The 12,669-nt window shown below is 48.3% G+C and overlaps 1 protein-coding gene across 3 annotated transcripts in view; it reads left to right on the top strand.

The window, feature by feature from the left end:
• ODC1 (ornithine decarboxylase 1) overlaps positions 1–6,020 on the top strand; it is a 7,218-nt gene extending 1,198 nt beyond the window's left edge. Inside the window, exons 2-12 of one of the 3 annotated variants that reach the window (XM_010852060.1) lie at positions 1,447–1,593; positions 1,679–1,812; positions 2,081–2,254; positions 2,418–2,590; positions 2,815–2,949; positions 3,072–3,153; positions 3,334–3,417; positions 4,326–4,488; positions 4,618–4,730; positions 4,819–5,033; positions 5,524–6,020. In XM_010852060.1, coding sequence (XP_010850362.1) covers positions 1,711–1,812; positions 2,081–2,254; positions 2,418–2,590; positions 2,815–2,949; positions 3,072–3,153; positions 3,334–3,417; positions 4,326–4,488; positions 4,618–4,730; positions 4,819–5,033; positions 5,524–5,668 — 1,386 coding nt within the window. In that variant the 5' untranslated portion in view covers positions 1,447–1,593; positions 1,679–1,710 and the 3' untranslated portion in view covers positions 5,669–6,020. The remainder of the gene's footprint in view (positions 1–1,446; positions 1,594–1,678; positions 1,813–2,080; positions 2,255–2,417; positions 2,591–2,814; positions 2,950–3,071; positions 3,154–3,333; positions 3,418–4,325; positions 4,489–4,617; positions 4,731–4,818; positions 5,034–5,523) is intronic. The other 2 variants (XM_010852059.1, XM_010852061.1) reach the window with 2 other exon arrangements.
• The last annotated feature ends 6,649 nt before the right edge of the window (positions 6,021–12,669 follow it).

The raw sequence follows: 12,669 nt of genomic DNA, 5'->3' as shown, positions 1-12,669 counted from the left end.
CTGAATGTTTTCTTTTTTTTTTTTTTTAAGACCCTAAACGGCCCAGTCTATCACTGGTGACCCTATTTAAATGTTACTTATGTAAACAGAATGTGTGTGCTGCCTGTTGGTCTGTTCCCTTCCCCTCTGGGCGAATTAGGAAACTAGGAGGTTGACAAAGCCAGCAAGTCACATTAGATCAAGTCTCGCAAGTTCTCCCATGCATGGGTTTGGATTTATGGCAGGCTCGTCCCCCTGGGCCTCTCATAGTGTCCCATGCCAGAGTAAATCCGGCCCGAACCATTGCCTGGCCTCTGGCAGTAGGCTGCAGGCACTGAAGTGGGTTGCACAGTGGAAAAGATGCCCTCCCTATCAGATTAAATAGATTAAAATAATTATTTTAAGGTAACTCATTGACCTATGTCACGTTTCATGAACGCCAAGGACAGTGGCTCTGATGGTTAAATGAGCTTTATTTTTGTTTATTCATAAATCATTGTTTGCTAATTTTTGTAATTCATAGTTGAGAATGACTCCCAGGTGATTATCATTCATAGCCAAGCATGTAAGTTAGAGTGCCTGTGAGGATAGTTGGGATTCCCAGAATCCCAAGTAGTTAAGTAGGCAGCACTGGTTTTAGAATATTGATTGCCATTCAGATACAGCAGCTGTAATACATTCTGTTGATTTTTTTTAGATTGCATTTTTTAAAAAAACACATGCCTAGCATGAAAATTAGCTCATTTCTCAGGAAAATTTAGAGCACTCAGTAAATTGATAACAATGCCTGTTGTTCACTAAAAGTTCTTCTGTATAAGACTTAGCAAATGTCAGAAATAGCAAGGTGTTTATATGGCAGCTTTGCTAAACTGCTATCATGGTGTTTTAAGCTTCGAGAGAAAAACAGGTCTGAAATAAAGTAAGCTAACTGTCATGAAGCCTTTTCCCTCTCAGTGGACTAAGTGCAGGAAAGTTTCTGAAACCTGTATTCTGCATTTTAGCAGGAATGTTTGGAGTGCCTTTTTTGAGGTGGACAAAACTATATGAGCTTCCTTGGTAGCTGAGCTGGTAAAGAATCCACCTGCAATGCTGGGTTCCATCCCCGGGTCGGGAAGATTCTCTAGAGAAGGGCATGGCAACCCACTCCAGTATTCTTGCCTGGAGAATCCCATGGACAGAGGAGCCTGGCGGGCTACAGTCCATGGGGTCACAAAGAGTCAGACACGACTGAGTGACTAAGTACAGTACTATATATGGAAGCTGAGTGTGAAAAACTCTAGTGTTGAATTTGTGAGGTTCTCATTCCATTGAGATTTATAGAATCATGGTACTTAAACCTAGGAATAATAGGATTTCCAAACCCAGGGAGTGAGCTGTCTGGAGGGTGGTTTAGTAGCCCTGCTTCTTGTGTGTGTGTGTGTCTGTGTGCTGTCAATACCTGATCTTCCAATTTAATGTGTTCTGAAGGTAGACAGCAGATTGTGTGTTTATTGAACATTTCCACTGCTGCACAGAGAGCACACGCATCTTCGGTGGACTTGGAATTCCTGGGGAATTGCCTTTGTGAAAAGTTGGCATAATCCCTTTAAATTCCATCTCTTTTACGTTTTCTATGTAAGTATTTGTGATTGTTACAAGTTTATCTTAGGAGTTACTAAGTATTAAGACTTCTGAGTAGATTTGTCTGCCCTATTTGCAGTTTGTTGTGTCTCAAAAAGACGTCAAGAAACCATGAACAGCTTTAGCAATGAAGAGTTTGACTGCCATTTCTTGGATGAAGGCTTTACTGCCAAGGACATTCTGGACCAAAAAATTAATGAAGTTTCTTATTCTGTAAGTATATATGAAGTCTATGCTGGTAGTGCAGCTTTGAGAATGTTAGGCAGATGAATGGGAAACTTGAGAGGGGTCTTATGGAAATGTCTTGTTAGGGAATTGGGAGTTTAATTGGCTGTGGATCCTCCAGTAACAATAGTGATTATCATGTCCATGATTGACTAGAGTAGGGTTCATGAGAATGATGGGCAAGAGAAGGGAAGGCTGTGCCTTGGTCACATCTGTTAAATTGCTCATGGGTCTCCTGTAACCACTCTTATTGCAGGATGATAAGGATGCCTTCTATGTTGCGGACCTGGGAGACATTCTGAAGAAACATCTGAGATGGTTGAAAGCTCTTCCTCGGGTCACCCCCTTTTATGCCGTCAAATGCAATGATAGCAGAACCATAGTGAAGACACTCGCTGCCATTGGGACAGGATTTGACTGTGCCAGCAAGGTGAGCAAAAGCAGCAGAACTCAAATGATGTCTGTAATGGCCCTGGTGCTCCCAGCAGGGCAGATCAGAATTACTTTGCTTGAGCAGAGGATGCTAAAGAGAGTGGGCATGGGCCAGCTTTTCTATATATTAACTACATGTGTAAATACCTCTTCTTTTTCAGACTGAAATACAATTGGTGCAGAGTCTCGGGGTGCCCCCAGAGAGGATTATCTATGCAAATCCATGTAAACAAGTGTCTCAGATTAAGTATGCTGCCAATAACGGAGTCCAGATGATGACTTTTGATAGTGAAGTTGAGCTGATGAAAGTTGCCAGGGCACATCCAAAGGCCAAGTGAGTTACTCCATTTGAGGGCGGATCAGATATGGGACGTGTATAATGTGAACAAACTCAAATTTCCAGTTGTTAGATTTCCATACTAGTAAATTATTTGTGTACTGAGTTAAACCAAATTAGACTCAGACCACAGGGTATCAGAGCCAAGGAGTCTTATTTTAACCACGGCTGTAGATGATCTTGTGTCGGTGGGAAATTTGATATGCTTTTCTTGCTTCTAGGTTGGTTTTACGGATCGCCACTGATGATTCCAAAGCAGTCTGTCGCCTTAGTGTCAAATTTGGTGCCACACTCAAAACCAGCAGGCTTCTTTTGGAACGGGCGAAAGAGCTAGATATTGATGTCATTGGTGTCAGGTGAGATCTTGGTGATGGCAGAGATGGAGATGAAGTATTAGACAATGCAAGTTTTCTCCCACCATGAATAGTTATTTCCAGAAATAGTAAGAAATAGCGTATTTTTTGTGTTTTGACACCAGCTTCCACGTGGGAAGTGGCTGTACTGATCCTGAGACCTTTGTGCAGGCCATCTCTGATGCCCGCTGTGTCTTTGACATGGGCGTGAGTATCTGTGAGCCCCATGTGTGAGGAGGGGGGCAGGGATGGCATTAACAACTAGTCCCAGTTCTAGAATTTACCTTTGTAAAAGTCATCTCATATTACATATTTAACCTTAACCTGCTGCATACATTTTTCATGACTTGTTAATCTGGCTGATTGACTTAATTTTCTTGACTCTAGGCTGAGGTTGGTTTCAACATGTATCTGCTTGATATTGGTGGTGGCTTTCCTGGATCAGAGGATGTAAAGCTTAAATTTGAAGAGGTAATTTATAACAAAATTACAGTCTGTAGCTCTTAGGTTCCTTTTTGAAATGTTTCAAAACTTATATGTTACAACTAATAACCAAAAGGGACTGTACAAACATGAAAGTAAATGTCTTGTGTGGTATTTTGAATGACTTCTGTGATATTTAAAATTGTATTACGTTAATTAATTAGTCTCTCAGTTGTGTCCAACTCTTTGTGACCCCATGGACTGTAGCCTGCAAGGCTCCTCTGTCCATGGAATTCTCCAGGCAGAAATCCTGGAGTGGGTAGCCAGTTCCTTCTCTGCGGATCATCTTGAGCCAGGGATCAAACCTGGGTCTTGTGCGTTGCAGGCAGATTCTTTACTCTCTGGGCCACCAGGGAAGCCCTGTATTATCTTACTGGTTTTCTAAAATAAAATGAGACAATATTTTCAAAAGTCTTAGGAAAATTGAGGATTGTCACTGTGGAGTTAAGAGAACCTGTTGACTTTAGTACATCGTTTGCTAGATTTTGTGCTTCCTTTACTTAGAACATTGCTTTTTAGTCATTTAAGAAGGTAAGCCATTACATGCCACTTATAAAATCCATTCTTAGGTAAAATTTATGTGAATAGGAAGAATACAGAGTTTACCTTGTTAGTATATATTTACATGTTAGATAAAAATATTTAGGCACTGGTAATAAATTTGTCCCATTGCTTAATAAAATCATACCATAATAAAGAGTAAAAAGTCTTGAGGGGAATCAAAATGAAACCACAGGATATGCAGACTGGTTTTCAGGGAGGTGTTTATCTTTTACTGTTTGAAGATAAACCTCTGCTGATGGCAGCTCTCAATGTTTTTGATGGTGTGTTTCAAAGCACTGCTTCATGTGAGTTCCCTTGATGACCAACTGCTCTTTTCTGTCTCACTCTGGTAGATCACCAGTGTAATCAACCCAGCACTGGACAAGTATTTTCCATCAGACTCTGGAGTGAGAATCATAGCTGAGCCGGGCAGATACTATGTTGCATCAGCTTTCACGCTCGCAGTTAATATTATTGCCAAAAAACTTGTATTAAAGGAACAGACAGGCTCTGATGGTAGGTATCAGGATTGAATCATTACATATATATACTGAAAGTTCGTATCTAAAATGGTTAAGTGGTAATTGAGACTATTTCTGCTTTTCTAATTATTTTCTTCTTTTTTTTTTAAATTTGCTTTTCTAGATGAAGAGGAGTCAACTGATCGGACATTTATGTATTATGTGAACGATGGAGTATATGGGTCATTCAACTGCATCCTTTATGATCACGCACACGTGAAGCCTCTTCTGCAGAAGGTACCTTCCAAATGTGTTGTATACACCAGTTGAAAGATGACTGGTCAGAACAAGTGTAAGCAGGTGTGTTTCTCTGTCTCAAATGTAGAGACCCAAACCAGATGAGAAGTATTATTCATCCAGCATCTGGGGACCGACCTGTGACGGCCTGGACCGCATTGTTGAGCGCTGTAACCTGCCTGAGATGCATGTGGGTGATTGGATGCTCTTTGAGAACATGGGTGCTTACACTGTTGCTGCTGCTTCTACCTTCAATGGATTCCAGAGACCCACCATCTACTATGTGATGTCAGGGCCAACGTGGTTAGTGACAGTGTGTGTTTGGTTCTGATAAGAATTAGGTACTTTCCAGGGTTGATTATGCTTGTTCTTGTCCAGTAGAATTAAGAAATTGCTTAGAATTAAATAATAACAATTATTTTTTGTTTTTCTCCCCATATTAAGAATATATGCTTTAAAAATTTTGGAATAATTACAATGAAAGGAAAATTCCTCCAGTAATAGTGATATATATAGTTGCAGAATTTTAAGGCAAAGTTGATTTAGAAAAGACTGGTCAGTCTATTTCTGTACCTAGAATACTTTAATTCGTGCGTGTGACTTGTGGTTTTCTTCTTACCAAAAAGATGATTCTGAAGAAATGCTTGCTGTAGCACTACATTGAATTGCTTCCTGATGACATAGTGACCAGAGATGTAAATAGGCTCATGAATAGGTTACTGTGTCACGCAGTGTGGAGCCGCTTGGTTGGCGGTGACTCAGGGTTTCTGACTGCCGCCTCTGTCTCCTGCAGGCAACTGATGCAGCAGATCCGGACCCAGGACTTCCCGCCTGGAGTGGAGGAGCCGGACGTCGGTCCCCTGCCCGTGTCCTGTGCCTGGGAGAGCGGCATGAAGCGGCACTCGGCAGCCTGCGCTTCCACGCGTATTAACGTGTAGATACCACTCTTGTAGCTGTTAACTGCGAGTTTAGCTTGATTTAAGGGTTTGGGGGGGACCATTTAACTTAATTACTGCTAGTTCTGAGATGTCTATGTGAGTAGGGTTGGCACAGGTGCACCAATGTGGAAGACTGGGAGATGGGGTCACACTTATCTGTGTTCCTATGGAAACTATTTGAATATTTGTTTTATATGGATTTTTATTCACTTTTCAAACATGCTACTAAAGGCTTCAACTGCTGAGCAAGCGTTTGTGGCTTGTGTATCAGCAGGATAGGCCAGAAGCTTAGTGTTGTGACCGGTTTTAACAAAAAGGAATAAAGGATCTTGACATAACTTGGCACTGGGAAGTTTTTACGGTGTGTTCATTTCAGGCGGCTCACCTGAGCGTGTGTTATAGGTGGGAATTTGTTTTTTTCCCTGTAGGCTGAGAAAATTGCCCCAAAAGACTGAGGAGTTGACAGGTTTTTAATGTTTTAAAAATCTGTGGAATACTTTTTTTCTGTTTTGACATTTTTATTTCAAGTCTGAGTCCTGGAGAAAGTCTGCTGTGGCGTTTCAAAGAGTAGTGAGGGCATCTAACCCCACAGCAGGGGGAGGAAAAGGACAGGCGAGACCATGGGCAGCCTCGGGTGTCAGTGGTTCCCCACCCTGGATGCTGACTGAGCTTGGCACGCCAGAGCCCCTTCTTAACTAAGTGGTCTTTGCCTGTCACAGCGGCTGCCTAGGCGGGGTACACAGGGCCCTCTGAGCCCTGCCTCCAGAGACCAGTCTCATATTTGCACCTTGACTTCACACACAGGAAAAGGTACAGTTACAAACTAGCTTGATACAGAGTTGTAGCTCTTCATCTGACCTTGGCCTTTTGTATTCTCTTACTCAACTTGGACCCCACACCTCAGAAAAAGGGTGGCAGGCTCGCATTTAAATTTAAAGAGGAATTGTGAATCCTTGCCGTAGCTCTGGACAGGAGGGCAGGCCACGTAAGAGCCAGAGTCACTTGAGTAAGTCTCTCACTGGCCCCAGTCCCTGCAGGTGACATCGAGTATCTCGCCAGCGCTGTTGGAAGGACACCAGGAGATAGCACACAGGCACAGACGGAGGCTGCAGCGTCTTGCCTCTCGGGCTGGATTAAATACTTCTGATGCTATTAGTACCTTTACCAGGGAGTTGAGGGGAGTGACTTCTTAGTTTCTGAAAAGCCACCTTCCCCCAGACCTGAGTTCCACCTGGATACAGCACACTGCTGTGACAGCTGTTGCCTCCTGGCCACTTAGCCAGACTAGGTCTTGGCTCATCACCACTCCCGGTGTCCTTGGACCTGAGAGTACTGCTCTAGTTGGCAGACCACTGAGTGAGACCTCTCAGGAGCCACAAGAAAGTAGGTTTGGCGAGTCTGGGCAGAAGAGGCGGAAGAACTCTCAAATGAACAGTCTGCCCCACTTCTGTGAGCAGATCCTTGTCTGGGTCCTCAATCTGCCCACTAACGTTCAAGATAGAGGAATTGATGTTTGTGGATTAGTGCCAGGAAGTACAAGCTAGGCACCAAGGTTTTGGTAAAGTAGTCTTACTTTCAGAAGTTAGGAATAACAAGTTACCTTAGTGACAAGCGCTGATGATGGATTGAAAAGAGGAGAGGGTTTCCTCTCAAAGTAGGCTGTACTGAGGGCTTGGGAACTGCTGTTCCCTCACTTTAGGTAAAGTACAGTCTGACCAACCAGCCAGTACCGGTGGGGACGGAAGTAGTCACAGGACGTCCCTTGACCCCACACCACAGCCTCTGATCCTGGCTCCTGAGGGTTTGGTGAAGCCACTTGGAGTCTGTATGGTGACATGGCCTGGGCTGGCCCAAACGACCTCCCCTGTCCCCTACACCTGGGTGTGAGCATGTGAGTTTGGCAAGAGGATAGAGAGCTCAGACAGCTGGGTGGGCGTCAACACTACCTCTTGGACCCTCTTAGAAGGTTCTAGGTGGCGGTGCAGACTTAGCTACCTCTGATAAAGATGGTACTGTCCGTCATTCACAGACACTTCTAGATCTTGGTTTTAAGTGGACAGCTCAGGCCTCCATAAGGTGCTGACATGGTGCTGGAGTCCCCACACAGGCCCCCACTGGGAGGCGCTCCTGGTCCAAGGTAAAGACAAGCCGGGCAGGTCTTGTATTCAAGTCACTTTAGGGCATCTCAGAACGCAGATTGCTGGGCCTGCCCCAGACGGGACAGGGACTGTGGGGCAACAGGTAACCCCCTGGGAAAGCAGAAGGTGCTGATGCTCCTTGTACCACAATAAACCAACCCCAGGTGGAAGTTTTCACTGTGATGGATTAGGCCATGAAGCTAGTAGAAGAAAACATTTGAAGCAAAAAATGTAGGGGGCAAAGGGGAAAACAACACACATAGAAGTAGCCGATTTTATTCATAATAAAAGTTCCAATAAAGGAGGAACAATGCTGTAGGAAGTGGGCAAGATGTGAACTTTTCACAGAAAACTTAAACCTTTAGAACTATGAGAATCTCTCAGCTGTCAGTGTGGCAAAGAGAATTCACTCCCGGCTGGGTAAGCGGGCAAGCTCACCCATGGCATTTGGGAAGGCAAGAATATGAATAATCTCTCGAGGGAGTCTGGCAATTTAAAAAATTATCTAGGCTTCCCCAGGGGCTCTGTGGTAAAGAATCTGCCTGCCAGTGCAGGAGACACAGATTCGATCCCTGATCTGAGTAGATCTCACATGCCGCAAAGCAGCTAAGCCCATGTGGCACAACTGCTGAGCATGTGCTTTAGAGTCTGGGAGCCACAGCTACTGAGCGGATGTGTGCTTAAGAGTTGGAGCCATAACTGAGCCCACGTGCCCTCGAGCCTGTGTCACACGAGAAGTCACTGCAATGAGAAGCCCATCGCACCGCAGCTAGAGAAAAAGCCCGTGCAGCAACGAAGGCCGAGTACAGCCCCAAACAGATGCACAATTAAAAAAAAGAATCCACATTTTCTTTGCCCCAACAATGCTAACCTGTAAGAAATCTCGGACACGGCCACTTAACTAGGCTTTTCATTGTGACAGTGTCTGTACAGCATGTGTGAGAAGCACCTGTGTGTTCACCAGGAGGGAACCACTGAGATGATCACTGGGACACAGCCGCTGCGAGATGCAGGGCCCTGCCGGAGCTGGTGGGACTGTGGGCATGTGGTGAGCTACTGTCTGTGCAAAGAGCAAACCAAACCTTGTGCACACGCATAGCTACCTGCATATACAGAAACTTCTGGAAGAACTGACACAGAGACGTAGCAGGAAAATGGAGGGCCTGAGGAGGCGAGTGGAGACTGACTTCATACTCACCTTTACATGTGTCTATTGCTGACTTTAAAGGAATTATATAAAATGTGCCTCCCAGGTGAGGAAGCAGAGAAAAAATCCTCAGTTATGTGGCTCCTGTGCCCATGAGCTGCTGAACAAGGGCCGGCGAGCTTGGTCGGGGTCTTGGATGGGCTTGACCAAGGCCTCCTTGGCAACTTTGCAGGGTGAGGGGGCTCTGACTTGTGCCCATCCAGCTCCGAGGGCTAATGGAGACATCAGAGCCCCTGGGGTCAAGGACTTAACTTCTACCTCTCCCTCGCCCCTACCCCTGCCAGGGTGGGGCTCTCTGCCCCATCTGGGGTCACCCACCTGGGGCCAAGGTCAGACCTGAGTCTGCAGCTGGACCAGCCTGCACTGAGAGCCAAGCCGGAAGCCTGCGCACAGACTGCTGTCCAGGCCTTCGACAGCCCTCTCTAGCCTCCCAGCTGACCATCCTTGGTGCTGCACAGGCTCCACTCAGCCTGTCCTCTGTAACCCTGTGCTCCTCGTACCCCTCACAGTGACCCCGAAGATAGTGACCTTGCATGTCTATGCAGACTCCATCCCTCTCTGTCAGGTTTTCTTAGGTTACTTGCTGGCTGGTCACCCTGTTATTTTATGTGACAACCCTATCAACAGGGATTCCAAGTCCTGGGCACCAAGAGCCCAGCTGCAGCTTCTGTTTGCTGTGTGTCTCACGGAAAATCAGGTCACCCCTGGGCCTCAAGCTCCTCACCTGTCAAATGGGGCAGAGAGAGAAAGCTCAGATACGAATCTGGCCCCGGAGGTTCCTAAACCAGGCTGGGGGATTTGCACACTCAAGCCTAGACGGCCCTCCCAGCCACGGCCACCAGAGGGCAGCAGTGCCTCGTGCTTGAGACTCCTCTGTGGTGGTGTGCACTGCCACCAAGCTGTCAGGTCCTGCTTCCTTGATGGCTCAGTGGTAAAGACTGCCTGCCAATGCGGGAGACTTAAGAGACTCGGGTTCAATCCCTGGGTCGGGAAGATCCCCTGGAGGAGGGCATGGCAACCCACTCCAGTATTCTTGCCTGGAGAATCCCATGGACAGAGGAGCCTGGTGGGCTACAGTCCATGGGGTTGCAGTGTCCGACATTACCGAGTGACTAACACTAACATTTAGCCACTCAACAGATGCTGCTGGTAAAGGCCTGACTATGATAGGAGGGCTGTGGGCACTGGAACGTGGCCCAGCTCAGAGGGAGATCCAGGGCCAGCCACACTGGGTATCTAGGCTCTGAGGCTCCAGACAGCTTGTCCTGGACCAGGCTGCTCCCCCGGAATCTTCCTGAGCACAAGTGAAGCCCCAACAGGTGAGCCCAGCCCTCATTCCTGCCTCACACCCAGGGAACAGCTGGTGGTCTCCCACAGCCTGTGTTCTCACCCTCTGCTTGTACCAGGTGGGTGATGCCCCCACCTTGGGTTCCTAAGGTGCCCACACCATGCTTGGTGACATGGAGGGCCACCCCTCCCACCCTGGCTGTGAAGACAAGCCGTCCTCTCCCCCTACTGAAGCATGGTGGCATGAGAAGCCGAGGGGCACTGCCCTTATCTCCCCTCACCCACTGACCAGCCCTCGATGCCCAGGCCTAGGTCCTGCTTGTCTCCACACATTGGGACCTGGGTACCGATGGCTGCTGGTGTGCTTCCCTCCCCGTTTTTGCATGGCCCTGGGTCCATGCTTTTCCTACCCCGGGTGCCTGGTCCCACCCTGGTTCTGGCCCCTCTCTGGAGAAGTCGTGAGCTGTTCGCAGCCCTTGCTCTGAGCTAGAGAGTCAGAGGGGCAGGTCCTGGCCCATAGGTATCCTTGCTCTCCCTCAAGGCCCTGCACCTGCCCGCCCCACCCCTGCGCCAGCTGACCTACAGGGTCAAAGGCAGCACCTCTGGCTCTCTGGGGCCCTGTCACATGTGTCCAGGGTCATGTAGTTACCAGTGGCCAGGCTGGGACCTGTCCCTCTGCCTCTGTGTCCAGGGCCCACTGGGTGCAGTTCCAGACCATAAGGTGGGCCCCCAATACTGAGTTTTTAAAAAAATTAATATTTGGGTGGTGCTGAGTCTTTGTTGCTACTCAGGCTTTCTCTCGTTGCAGCGGGCAGGGGCCATCTCATTGCAGGGGCTTCTCTTGTTGTTGGGCTCAGCAGTTGTGGCACGCCGGCTTAGTTGCTCGGTGGCATGTGGAATCTTCCCAGGCCAGGGATTGAACCCATGTCTCCTGCACTATCCACTATCCACTAACCCTATCCACTGTACCACTGGGGAACTCTCCAACACTAACTCTTCATTCATTCACTCACTCATAGAGCTTCGTTTTTTTTGCCTTTTTTTTTTTAAGCTGCACTGCTCAGCTTGTGGGACCTCATGACCCCAACCAGGGATCAAGCCAGGCTACTGCAGTGAAGGCCCGGAGTCCTAACCAGGAGGCCACCAAGGGAACACCCTGAGCAGCTAATGCAAAGCCAGGCTGGGCACTGGCTCCGGGGAGGGGAAGGAGTGAACTGTGAGGTCAGTTCAAGGGGAAGAGTGCGGTGAGCGAGGCAAGTGTGGGCACTGTGAGGGGTACCTGGGAGGGGTGGGGTGACCTTCTGGAAGAAAGTTTTCTGCTCCATTGGCATAGAGTCTTGGGAAAGGCAGGTGTGTGGGTGTCCACGACGTTCACAGAGGCCACAAGCTGCGGACAGGGGCCGGGGCTGCCCCCACTGTGAAAGCAGCCCTGGCCAGCTGGGACAGGGGGCTCAGGTCCCTCCCCAGCTGGCACCCGACACAGCCTCACACTGGTCCCCAGGGGCCACTCGCCTGCTGCTGACGCAGGCTGGGCGTGTGGGACCCTCAATACCCAGTGTCTACGCGGGGTGTGCCTAGTGCACTGCCCCGCAGGACAGACACACACCCCACACTGGACCCCTGAGCCCCACCAAGCCCTGCCTGCAGAAACCACACTGCCTGTCGCCCTGCACACACACACACACACACACACACACACACACACACACACACGGTGAAAGGGGCACTGTCGGGGGTGGGGGATAAGATAATCTGACTGGTTCTCCTTCTGCCATTAACTTCCTGGGACCCGAAGGGTATGGCCAGCTTCTAAGGGAGTCCCCGAGTCAGTGACGGGCCTGTGGGTGGTCCCTTCCCTTCCCTGGGGCAGGTCCTCATCGCCTACGACTCCCTAAGGAATCACCATGACTTCTGTGAGCTTCTGTTGGGGCAGGGCTCACCAGGACCCCAGATCCACGTCCTTCCCATTTGTGTGGAAGCACAGGGATGGTTACTTTATGTCCGTGTGACTGGGTCATGGGTGTCCTGACGGGTGATTCGAGGCTATTCTGAGTGTGTCTGTGAGGGTGTTTCTGGATGAGGTTAACACTGCATTAGCAGACAGTACTGTAGGGCTTCCCACCAGGGTGACGACCTCATCCAAAGGGCCGACTAGAACAAAAGGCTGAACTGAAGCTCTGTTCTCTGCCTGGTGGTCTTGGGCTGGGACCGCGGGCTCCTGCCTTCAGACACAGATGGAACGAATGCCGTAGGCTCTCCTGGTCTCCAGCTGGCAGATCTTGGGACCATTCAGCCCCCATAATCCTATCAGCCAGTTTCTTATAAAGCCTCTCTCTTTCCTGCCCCCCTACCCCAACCCCGCCCCCCCA

This window comes from Bison bison, unplaced genomic scaffold, assembly GCF_000754665.1.
Source record: "Bison bison bison isolate TAMUID 2011002044 unplaced genomic scaffold, Bison_UMD1.0 scf7180017864307, whole genome shotgun sequence".
Taxonomy (NCBI): Eukaryota; Metazoa; Chordata; class Mammalia; order Artiodactyla; family Bovidae; genus Bison; species Bison bison.
The sequence above is the reverse complement of the archived record's forward strand: the minus strand, read 5'-3'. Positions and strand labels throughout refer to the sequence as shown.